Raw genomic sequence first — 13,244 nt, forward strand, 5'->3', positions numbered from 1 at the left:
TGGAATCTACCACTTTGCTAGTCTTGGCAAAGTAAAGTGGTCCATGTCCAGAAATGTGTTTTATTGATGCAAGACTACCATAATGCAAATTATACTACTGTAATGAATATACTGTAGCAATTGAACCCATCCCACAGCCTAAAATGTAGATGACCAATATGTTGGGATAAATTACAACTATTGCCCTGAAGGTGCCAGTCATTTTCCTTTAAGGAGGACTTTCAAAATCATGATTTGAGTGTTATGATATCCCTGTCCTGTGTCCTTAAATAATTTCCTTCTGACAATGTACCAGGGGTGTCAAACTCGCGGTCTGCAGGTCAGATGAGTCATGTGCTCGCCTCATCCACCCCAGTTCAGTGAAGGAGAAAAAAAAATTGTGATCTATCATGTGACAACAATGTGATGTCGAGAGTTTGACACCTGTGATATAGGCAATTGATAAAGGGCCAACAATCCTATAATAAACACAAACCTGTATGAGAAGAGGTATGTGAATGTTAAACTATTTAGGATTTAGGGTAAATAATATTTATACTTTGAAATGAAGTCACAAGAGAGAAGTAAATGAGGTTCTCGCAAAGGTGATGCATTTGGTTATAATTGCCAGAATTCCAGCAGTTGTGCTCTTAGGTTTTCAAATCACTGTCAAGAAAAGACCCACAGAGAGCATCCTGCAGGAAGCCAGCTGGGAAATTATTAGAGCATGGATGACTGTTACAAAATTATTCCTGTCCGGCATTGGCTATAACCTGACAAACTGGGCAATGTTAATAAAAGCATTTAACACTGCTGAGGCCACCTGGTTCTCTGGCAACGAAGTTGGTTCTAGAAACAGCTCCCAGCTGTGGACCTGCTTTCTTAGAAGTATTACAACCTGCCCAAAATAGATTGTGTATGTGTGTATGTGTATACACATACTGTATAAACATACTCCAGATTTCATCTACCCATAAAACCTCTGCCTTCTCACCTTACCCACCTTATCTTACCCACCTTATCCAGATGACAGAAAGAAATGATATTTGAAAAGTACACACTCTGAATCACATGGAACTTTGCTCAAGAGTTGATGGGCAATAATTCCACAATAACTGTTTTAATTGCTGAATGAAATATTGGGATATACCCTTCATGCTGTTCCTTGTTAAACCCTTTGACTGATCTAGAAGAATGGAGAATTGAAGAAACTAATCGTCATCCTAATGCCAGAGCAAAATAGGTGCCTGTTTGTTCTGACTGTTCTCAGTGCTGGCTTTCGTTCAGTCTACTCCCATAGGAGAAGAATTCTTCCATTAATATGGGAATGCATCCCAGAAACTATTCACCCATTCATGAACAATTCCTGTCATTTTTATGATCATCCTGTTGCCACCTGCAATTATCCTCCATGTTTCAGAAACATTTGATTGTTTGCCAAAAGATTTAGTGCAAGAATAAATCTGAGTGCAACAACAAATTTGATGTCATTCAGCTTTGGAAATATTTCTCAGCGGTACAGTTAATTTCCTGATGAGTTCTTTATGTTGCTTTCCTAAACATCAAAGGCAATTTCTATCTATCAGAAATTAATGTACAATTCCCCGATTAGGAAATCAAAGCCCATGTGACACATAGCCCTTTCATGCCTTGATTTCCCAAGTCTTAAGATAGCAGCCATACTTTCAAAGCTTTATTTACAACAGTTTTAGTTCACGTTGCAACACCAGATCCTACCAAATGACAAGAGTTAATGAAGACTGAATAGTTGAAGCTCATGCAACTACCTTTGTTGTACTATGTATTTAAGGATCTCATCGCCTAGTACCCAGAAATAAAAAGGGGTCAGGCAGCAGGTAGGTTCTGTATGGTGGATTGCATTATGAATGCAACTGTGGCATGAGGAAAGTCATCCCAAAAACAGCGCTGTGAAGGTTTGAAGAAGATTTGGATAGGCATTAGGACTGGAGTATAGAGTTGAGCAGATCTTATTACTCGCCACCTTCAAACATCTTCTTCCTGCCCTCCATTCCAGACTTTTCCTCAATGTTTTTCCTCCAGTCACCCACATCACGCAGGTCCTTCTCCTGTGGAAAGACAGGAGATAAAATGTTATGCTTGGATAGTGCCTTTAACAGGGCTCACGCAGGGGGCAACTCTTGCCTTACTGATATGACATCTCCCCCGGACAGAAAAACCCTTTATTCACTCACAGATGACTGCCAAGTGTACTAATATTTATTGTGGTGGTTCACAAGTTTTCATCAAGAAACCTGGAAGCTTACCAACATATTCCAAAAGAGTGAAATGTTCAACAGACAGTAAATTGGAAATAAATTAAAATTGCCAACCCTGCTGAGAACTCCATAGTATTTTGGATATATTACAGTCAAAAAGCCCATTTTTACCCTCACTGCCTGCATTTACAAACTTTAGTAAGTTACAGTTTAATGATCTGCCATTGCTTCATACAGTGCACTACACCAATATATTAGTTTTAACATTCCACAATGGTTGAGTTCACTCATTGTAGTGGTAAAGCTACAAGCGGAATGTCTCATCTTCCAGTTTTCTTAACACCATTTTTGGAATCTTTACTATTAGAGGTCTTTTAAAAATATTTGATATCTAACTATCCATCCATCCATCCATCAATCTGTCATCTGTATATCATCTATCTATCTATCTATCTATCTATCTATCTATCTATCTATCTATCTATCTATCTATCTATCTATCTATCTATCTATCTATGAAGGTCTTGGTATATTCGGGTTTCTTCCCATGTAGGATTCATAGATTTCTGGGTCCCACTCGTCATCTTCAGGCTGGTGCTTTAGTCCTTGTGCTAGGGCACAAGATCTATCTATCTATCTATCTATCTATCTATCTATCTATCTATCTATCTATCTATCTATCTATCTATCTATATCTATCGATCTATATCTATCTATCTATCTATCTATCTATCTATCTATCTATCTATTTGTGGCTGCTGTCACTCTAGAATGACAAGCTTCCTGGATGCAATCTGGAAAACTAATGGGGAGATTTCTTGGAGTGAAGGATCTATCAGTTCTGATGGAACCTAAAACAATTATTAATATCTAATTTTATTTTGTGTTTCACTTATTTTAATAACATTATTCTTCTAGCAGGAAGCCATAAATGACAATTAGGCAGGATGAGGAGTTGATTTTTTTTTTTTAAAAAGGATCATATTAACTATGACCTCTATCCTAAATTAAATTATAAGTCATTTAGTATATTGTTAAATATTTCATTTTATTTGCAGGGCAATGCAATATTGTCAAATATCTAGTGACCATGATTGGCCTTAATAAGGCAGCATAGAATTCCACTTTGACCTTGATTTGAAAGACTTCCCTAATCTCATACATACCCAAATATAGCATACTACTTACACCTTCAGTATTAGAATAACAAGGTTGAAAGGGACCTTGGGGGTTTTCTAGTCCAACCCCCTACTACATGACATGAGACTCTATGACTGTCCAGATTTTTCTTGAAAACCTCCAGTGATGGAGCACCCACTGCTGCAGGAATCAAGCCATTCCACTGATTAATTAAGTGTCCAGAAATTTCTCCTTAGTTCTAGGTTGGACCTCTCTTTAATTATCTTTCACTTGTCCTGCTCTCAAATGTTTTGGGGAATAGGTTGACTTCCCTCTTTCCTGTGACAGCCCCTCAAGTACTGGAGGACAGCTGTCATATCATTCTAATTCCTTCTATTGATTACAAACCCAGTTTCCTCAAATATTAGACTGAACAACCAAGGGTAAATATTGAGCATGATAGATGGCTAAGCCTAGGTTTAATATAACCAAGCCATCAAAATACTTGGTAGGTGCAGTGAAATTCTTGACAGATGCATCCCTGGAATTCTATTATTTTTCAACTATCTAGATACCTTTTCTGTGTCTTCCTTCTTGACTTGCTTCAGATTAGCTCTAAGATCCATGCAGACTTTGTGTTTGGAACCCAGAAGGGCCCTCAGCATAGCATCAGCAGACATGCGGACTCTACGCAGGGGTGGCCTCTTGAATTTACCCCTCAGGTCAAACAATTTCTGGCTCAGATCTTCAAGCTACAGTCAGAGAGAGAGATGAAAATATCCGAATGATGAGACCAAAGCCAAGAATGGTGAAGGAAGACAAAATCAAGTTTTTAAAAAAGAGGTGCCAGAGGAATCCAATCCATAGTCAGAAGAGAATCTGACTAAAGGTAAATATATTGGAACTATAATAATAATAATAATAATCATAATAATAATAATAATAATAATAATAATAATAATAATAATAATTTATTAGATTTGTATGCCGCCCCTCTCCGAAGACTCGGGGCGGCTCATATAAGAGAAAGTGCTTGTGAATACAAGGGGAAAATAATGCTACAATTGTTACAGAAAATCATGCACAGGCAGTTCTGCATCAACTAAAATAAAATGAAGAGCCCCTGACTTTGCACCTTAACTTCCAATAGCTCCTTTATAATCCTGTGCTTGGAATTTAATTATCTCTTCAAATAAATACGCTCACAATGAATCTGCATATTCTAAAAAGGCTTGAACTATTTTCTCATGGCTCTTTCTCTGGGTTAACCATTTTGCTTCTGTGTATTTTTTGTAATTAGAATTGTATGTGTGTGTGTGCGTGTGTGTAAATAAACATACTTTTACAATACGTTGCTTTTTGCCATTGGTGTGGATGCCTGAATTCTGAATGTTTTCCTATCCATAAGAACGTAAGAAGAGCCATGCTGAATCAGGCCAAAGCCCATCGAGTCTGGCATACTGTGTCACACAGTGGCCCACCAATTGTACATGGGGATCTTAAGCAGAAAGGGAAGGCAAAACCCTCCCTTTCCCCTGACCCCAACAAATGGTACCCAAGGGAATCCCGCCTGCCTCAACCAACATAGAGGCAGCACATGGACATCTGTTTCAATAACCACCGATACACTTGGCATCCATGAATCTGTCTAATCCTGCCTTGAAGCTATCCAGGCTGACAGCTGTCACAACCTCTTTTGGAAGTGAATTCCATAAACCAATGACCCTCTGGGTGAAGAAATATTTCCCTTTATTTGTCCTTGCTTTCTTACCGATGAGCTTTAGGGAGTGCCCTCTCATCCTAGTATTGTGTGATAGAGAAAAGAATTTTTCTCTGTCCACCTTTTCTATGCCATGCATGATTTTATACACTTCGATCAAGTCACCCCTTCAACGCTGTGTTTCAAGGCTGAAGAGACCAAGGCGTTGCAACTTGGTTTCATAAGGGAAGTGCTCCATTTCCTTGATCATACTTGTTTCCCTTTTTTGCACCTTTCCCATTTATACTTTCTAAATGTACACAGTATTCATCTAAATATTTACTAAAACAGAAAGTGTGAGTAATGAAGTCTATCTAGCAATATCAGTCCAGCAATTTATTTTCCTCTTTTCAATTTTTCAATGTTAGCTGCCTAAACCATTTTGGGCAAAGGAAAGTATCTAAAAAAGACAAGTTGGTGGGCCAATCCATGTGATTGGATTCATACCTTTTGCACAGTATGTGTGTTGCAATAGACATTAAAAGGGGTGTGGCTTTAATTGCACCATTTGATTGTACCTATTTTATTTGTTTTTTAAATCCTACTCCCCATGGCCACCGCCCAGCATGCTGGTCTCATAAAGTATAAAATTGTTGTATTTCTTTACGAGATAAAAATTTAAATCCACTTGGACGCAAATGCTTAGAAATTGCCCATCCAGGCAATAGACCATATGTATGGATACTGTACCACACATATGCTCTGTAATTAAAGATGATTACCTCTTTGGTAGTTTTCTGTAATTTAACTTCTGTGTCGTATCTTTCCTCATCAACTTCCTCTACCTTAGCATGAAGTTTTTTGCAGAATTCCTGTTGAGAAACAACAAGTGATTATTTAAAGGAGGTTGCTTAAACTTATTTAACTTATATATTTTTGGCCAAACCTTTCTAATTCTTCTTCTGAAAGCTTGTTTTTGAAAGATGATATGTCTAGATGTGCCATTTCAGAATTATTATTTTTTATTTTATTTTTTTATTCTTGGAATTAAATAAAACACCTTTTATAAGCCAAGTAAAATTATATAATAAGAAAGAGATGAAGTGAATTGGTCACTGAATGAAAAAAACTTAAGGTATACCAAGCCAACAGTGTCTTCGGAATGGGGTGTATGTCCGTATAACCCAGGTACATAAACATTTGGCCAAAACTATTTATTTTTAAATGATGTGACATAGTTAACTATGAAGACAATTAGCTGCCTAAAGATGTTTAGGTGTAAAGCAGATGTACATACATAGCATGGACTTCCTGGGAAGAAAAGTAAGGCCTAAATACAATTAATAAATGATGGGATTTCCTGTAACTTTGGGGTCACTGCTTTGTTTGTTTTTTTCAAGGTCATTCCATTGCTGGTTTGGCTGAAGAAGAAGCAGGAGAAGCTGCCTTCCAGAAATTCCTTTGCGATTACTTTGAGATTCAGATACTACCAGAGGTGGGTTTCTCCCAGTTTGGACTGGTTCACTCGAACTGGTAGTGATCCACTGGTGATAACACAATGACAAAGCTGAACTGGTTCAGTTGCTGCCAGTCCATGGGTACCACCATCATTTGGGGAGGATTTAAAAAAAAATTCTTCTCAGTATGCACAGAAGCGATGTTTCCGGCACTGAGTTTATGTCGCCATCTTGTTTTTGGCTTTTAAAAAAAATTATTTATTGATTGACACTGCCCATGCCACACAGTGCGGAGGGAAGCAAACCAGCAATGAGGTAAGTTAGACCCCACCCCTGGACATAAATGATAGGTAGGTAGGTAGGTTGGTAGGTTGGTAGGTTGGTGGGTTGGTGGGTTGGTGGGTTGGTGGGTTGGTGGGTTGGTGGGTTGGTGGGTGGGTGGGTGGGTGGGTGAGTAGGTGAATGGGTGGGTGGATGGATGGACGGATGGGTGGGTGGGTGGATGGACGGATGGACGGATGGATGGACGGATAGACAGATGGATGGATGGACGGATAGACAGATGGACGGATGGACGGATGGACGGACAGACAAAACAAAATAAAACATCTGAACACAACATGACATTGTGGGGAAATGAATGTAACTACTTTTAAAAACAGAAGTTCTCAATCAAGTAAAGAAATGGGATGAAATGATTCATAAAAATACAAAGTACTGTAACCAGTAGTGGGCATCACCCGGTGTGCCCAGGTGCACATCTCTGGTAGGTTGGTGGCCGTACACGGGCACAGCTGGCAAAATACCAGCGTTTTCACCTTTTTTTTTTGCTTCCGTACGTGCGAAAGCAAAGCGTCCTCACATAAGCGAGATTTGGGCGGTTTTCACTTATTTCTTTGCTTCCACGCATGCCCGGAAGCAAAAAACAAAAGCCAAAAATCTCCCAAATCTCATGCACGCAAGGATGCTCACATGAGATTGCACATGCACAGCAGCCAAATCTCGTGCGAGAGCATGCACGGAGCGCACTGCGAGCGCCGGTGGCTGGCAGCACATCACGGGTTGTAACCCAATGTCTCTCTATAATTGTATCTGTAACCAGTGAAGGGCTACAGATACAAAAGGGCTACCAAAATGTTTACTACCACACTGTGGGCGTGGCTTATGTAGGACGCCCTGCATTTTCTTTCAACACCTTTCAGTGCAAATTGGGTGCGCTGGGGTGGAGCTCCATTTTCGCTACCCCACTGCGTTCCCTCCCATCCTGGCAGTAGCCCACCTCTGCCTGTAACTTATAAGCAATAATAGTGATATAGTTTAAAATAAGAGATACAACTTCCCAAAGCTTTGGATGTGTCACTATATCTCCAAAATCTGGAATATTCATGTTGATTCTAGTTAATGTAAACAAAAGTATCCATGGAGATATGATTTTAAAAAACAGTACCCACAAGATGTGATCAAAGTGCTGCATAATTATCACATTGAATTTAAATTACATCTTACAGGCCCCCCTGTATATAAGTTTAATTTCTCAAGTCTAGTTTTGTCCTAACATCACCGATATTTTGGAGTTAGGGTTTTGGTTTACAGATCATGGATAAAAAGAGTCTTGTACATTAGCAATGAGTATTTTTCATTGCTGTTTCTCCTACATGAAGCAGCTTCCTCAGCAAACTATAATGGGATCAAAAGGCAATATTAGCCTATTGACCTCATCACATAAATGCTGCCCTGAGATTCTTAATGTTCCAAGCCCTAACACAAGCATAGAAGTTTCAGTCTTTGGGCAATAATCATTTTTCTCCTCCACACGGACTATCAGGCCTAGGCCTCTAATTTATTTTATTTATTTATTTATCCATTTGTCCAATACACAAATACATAGGAAGAAAATAGATATGTGGTAATATATATAAGGGTAAAAGTAAACTTAGAGGAGAGGATATGTGAAAGGAAGAGAATATATATGATAGATGAAAGAGAGGAAAGACAATTGGACAGGGGACGAAAGGCACACCAGTGCACTTATGTACGCCCCTTACTGGCCTCTTAGGAATAATTTTGCATAAGCCAAATTAAGAACATATATTTATATTTGAGTATGATATGCTTTTATAGTTTGCAAAATCTAATTTGGAAAGAAACAAATTGTCAGGTCCAATCAGCAAATCAACTAATGCATTATACGTGAAGTTAAATGTTCCTGTTCTTGAATAGGAGATGGAAGGGATGAAATTATTACCTGCAGTTCTTGCATGGAACTTGGCATGTGCAGAGGTGGACAATGTTCTGCAAGATAATTGGCTTTTTCTTGTTCCTTAGCTACAGCTTCTTTTTCAAGCTCAGAAGCAGCAATCTGGAGCATAACACTCTGGAAAATAATTGGAAGAAGCAAACTTACATTGGCAGAATAAGTATTTGTCAAGGAAGAGAAAGATAATGCATCATAAGGTATAAAGTTGTGCCCAAAACAACCATCACCTCTGCTAACATCAAAACAAAGGGCAGGGCTTAGAAAATAGCACAGAACAGAGTCAGTATAGTGGTCTTTTTTATCTAAGAAGTAAAACACAGGACACAAATTGGACATCTATAGTCTTTCAGATGTTACCAAATACTATAGCTCCCAACTGGCCAAATTGACTGGATTGCTACTATTTCTGGTTCAACAAAATAGGATGTTCAATTATGTTAAGACTACACCATGAATTTCCTAACAGATTTTCCGCAAATCACACTCAAGTCCCAATAGGAAGTGTTTAAAATTCAAAATGTAACTGTTAATTATTATTAATTATTTTCATCTTTACTGGAGGTTAGCACGATGTCCTTTAGTTCAATAAAAGAACTATCCTGATCATGTAGAAAGATGGAATGAAAGTCTGATCACAGTAACATAATGAATTTGCCCCTAAGCAAGAACCTTTTTCCAGCCACCAGTAGGTTACTAATTGTAGATTCTTTTCACAGCATTTTCCCCAAGTTTAATTTGATATCAGAAATTACATCAAGAGCAAAATGCATTGTTGAAATGGGGTTCATGGAAGGTACGGGGATAAAACTTCTTCCTCATGTGTCTCCTTCTTTTAAATTTTGAGGGAAGGAAAAGAATGAAAATCTCCTAACATTTGGGCCAGACTTGCATTTAAAGTATTGTCAGAATTGTCACTATTACAGCTAGCCTATACTTGAAAATGGGACAGAAATCTTAAACCAGTGATGGTGAACCTATGGCATAGGTGCCACAGGTGGCACGCGGCGACATATGTGATGACACGCAATCGGTTGCCCTAGTTCAGCTCCTATGTGCATATGTGTGCCAGCCAGCTGATTTTTGGCTTGAATAGATGCTCTAGAAGAATGTTTTTGGCTTCCAGACAGCCTCCGTGGGGGATTGTGGAGGGTGTTTTTACCTCCCTGGCTCTAGGAGCCTGGGGAGGGCAAAACAGGAGCCCATTGGGCCCATCAGAAGTTGGGAAACAAGCCCTTTCCAGCCTCTGGGTGATGGGGGAAGCTATTTTCACCCTCCCCAGGCATTGAATTATGGGTGTGGGCACTCACACACACGCGATAGTGCACATCCACACTCATTTGGCATCCAAGGAAATAAATGTTCGCCATCACTGTCTTAAACTGTTCATTAACTTGAAACATTCTTTGTTAATGAATGACAGCAGATATATGTGGAATGTTCAGTCCAGTTCTAGTTTTTTCCTTCTAATTCTTGGCAGATGCCCAGATATCATTTGGGAAATATTTTGCTAGACATTCCAGAAGAGGAATGCTGCATGGAGTAGGCCTTTTTACCTTCCTTCTTCTCTAGGGAGACAGGCAACAAAGGGGCATTGCTTTCTTTAACAAAATGATCTCCACAAATATATATATGTATATATATATATATATATATATGTAAATATACCTTGAGATGTTGCCGGCGGGCAGTGATAGCCCTCTTCTTTTTCTAAAATTAGGAAAAAGAAAAAGAAAAAGAAGACTTTCAGCTTTTACAGTACCTTTTCCACAGCCACATTTTTGCATGCATATTTCTTAGAAAGCTGACCACCCTTTCCATATAAACTTGAGATAACATCACAAAAATAACATCTATAATTGAAGTCGGGGAAAAAACCCACTTCTCTTTTGTCCTGCCATTTGCTATTCAAATTTTTCTTTTCTCAGACTTGCTTTAACAATTCATAGTGGTGCAAAGATTGAATTATAGCCCCTCACACTCTGGAGACAGGAAATATTCACGTCAAAATTTGACTCCTATTAATATTGTCCTATTTCTATTCCTGCTAATCTTTTTCTTCAAATTAGTTAATATAGATGTCAAAATGTGTCCTTAGATTATATTAATTTAAGAATCATAGAATCACAGAGTTGGAAGGGACCTCCAGGGTCATTGGGTCCAACCCCCTGCTCAATGCAGGATTCACTATACCATTCCAGAAAGATTACTGTCCAGTCTCTGTTTAAAGACCTCCAGTGAAGGCGAGTCTAGAACTTTAACTTCTAGAAATTGACTTCTCTAGGGAACCATATATTTTGCTTCTAATGGTTTGGTGTAACAGGAATAGTTACTCATGTTTTGAATAGCTTCATGTGCTGCTTGTTGCACGTTCATTTGAGGGCCTCCTATCCAAGAAATGTTTAAGAAAACTGATAAGATCACTTCATTATGTGGACAGCCTCAGCTCAGAATTTGTCCTTTTGAAAGACTTGGTTCAACTTCAGTAAGCTTTGGTCAAATCTATCGTTTGTAGTTATATGTTTGTTCTAAGATGGCTATTCTAGAAACCAATTCTGTAGTAGCTCTTCTTATGTACAGATAATCCAATTCAATAAAGATGGGATTAAACAAAATAAAGTGGAAGTTCTGAAGCTATTTTTAAAAAAGAAAACCCTGTACATTAAGAGAGTCCCACCCACCTGGGACGCTTCTGTGCATGCGCAGAAGTGTTGCGTACATGAATTGGTAGTAATGGTTTTTAGAACCCACTACTGGATTGGTCCAGCTAATTTAGCAGAGTTGATTTTAGGTTTCCAATTGGTGTTTCCTCAGGAAGTGACTAGGATTGAATCATCACATAGGGAATACTTAGGTCCCAATTTTATTTCCATAAATTCTGTTATATTTGTAGTGTTCCCTCTAATTTTTTGGGGGGGGTGGGCGGAAAAGCGGCAGTCCTTTCAGGACTGGGCGGCACAGAAATAATAAATAAAAAACAAACAAACAAACAAATAAATAAACAAATAAACAAACGAACAAACAAATTAAAAACCCACCCTGTTTTGCCTCAGAGAATTTCAAAATAAAATACTGTACTGTGTGTCTATAACAGTGAGCTCATAATAGGGCAACTCTATCAATATCAAAATGCCACTTAAATAGTTGAGCTAGTTTCAAACTAGATTTTGATTTTCTTTCTCTCTTCCTTACTCCCATTCTTTTTCTTTCTCTTTTCCTTCCTCTCTTTTTTCTATCTGTTTCTCTCTCTTCCTCTCTTCCTCTCTCTCTCTCCTTCCCTCTCACTCTTTCCCTCTCGGCTTCTGGGCAGGTTTGGAAAACTCTGAGTTGATGATGATTTTTAAGTGAGCGATTGCTCACTGCTCAGCTTAGAGGGAACTATGTTTGTACCCATATATTTTTCATGTTATACAGAAATAGATATATTTTTCCATAAATTATGCTAATTAGAGATATAAGTTTTATACTATAATTTCACTTTTCTGGAGGTGAAGCAGTATATTTTTTCTTACATTTAGGTCCCAAGGGAGTAGTGGTTTAAGGAAACTCCCAGAATTGAATCCAAGGATATTTTTGCATGCATACATGTGCTTTACCAAAGTTATGACTCTCAAGCTAGGGCTTTTCCAGTCATTGCTAAAGACCATGTGTACCAAATTGAATCCACCATGAAACTTTATCAACCTATATTCTCTTGGTGAAAATAATATTTTTCCTATGAAACCTTTGAGAATGCAGCCAAGCGTTATAGTATCGATATCTGTTTGCTTGCTTGTATTAACACACTGGTTTCCTTTACTGGTTTTGACTGAATAGTTGAATACAACTTACTATTTGGCATAATCTAGTTTAATTCAAGGTAAAGGGGTTGGAAGGTGGAGGGAACTAACCATGAATTTTTTTAATGTCCCTCTCAACAACTCATTCCCTCCTGGTAATACATGAACGTAGAAAAGCTGTTGGTCTAGAATTCTTCAAATAACTTACAAAGCAATTACATAAAGAGAACAAATATAATTAGAGATAGAGCAAATTCTTCTGCTGTTACAAATTTGCTCTGGAAAACAGGATTCCAGTTATAGCAAAAGGAGTTGTAGAATCATAATAGGGAGGGGCGGGCTATGTATATTCCAGCAGTTTTTTAATTCGGCCTTTAACTATCTACAGATTTAAGCTTGGAGTCCCTCCCCAGTTCTTATTAAGGTTAGGGATATGAAGTTTAAAAAAGGAAGGATGTACTTTGCAATTGATTTCATCCTACATCCTCCTTTAATAGCTCTTCAGATAGCAACTTTGCAAATCCTTCAAGGCTACCCACACAATTTATAAGAAAACAGATTGCCTTATTACAGTGCCATGATAGTCCCCAGGAGAGGAGGAACCCTTGAGGCATTGTCTATTTAAGCTTTTTAAGTTATTTTAATAGCTTTTTATTATATACGGAAAGTTGTGCTTGGCAGGATGACTTGTATAATGTTAAAAGTAATCTGGTCCATGCA

At 38.3% G+C, this 13,244-nt stretch overlaps 1 protein-coding gene across 1 annotated transcript; it reads right to left on the bottom strand.

Annotated features, from left to right (window-relative positions):
* Positions 1 to 1,696: 1,696 nt before the first annotated feature.
* On the bottom strand, positions 1,697 to 10,452 carry TNNI2 (troponin I2, fast skeletal type). Its single transcript, XM_070735672.1, has 5 exons — positions 10,414 to 10,452; positions 8,737 to 8,865; positions 5,817 to 5,906; positions 3,911 to 4,087; positions 1,697 to 2,066 (listed from the first exon to the last, which is right to left on the bottom strand). Exons 2-5 carry the CDS (start codon positions 8,857 to 8,859, stop codon positions 1,971 to 1,973), a joined length of 486 nt encoding a protein of 161 aa, XP_070591773.1. The 5' UTR covers positions 8,860 to 8,865; positions 10,414 to 10,452; the 3' UTR covers positions 1,697 to 1,970.
* Positions 10,453 to 13,244: the final 2,792 nt, after the last annotated feature.

This window comes from Erythrolamprus reginae, chromosome 1 (genome assembly GCF_031021105.1).
Source record: "Erythrolamprus reginae isolate rEryReg1 chromosome 1, rEryReg1.hap1, whole genome shotgun sequence".
In the NCBI taxonomy this organism is placed as follows: Eukaryota; Metazoa; Chordata; class Lepidosauria; order Squamata; family Dipsadidae; genus Erythrolamprus; species Erythrolamprus reginae.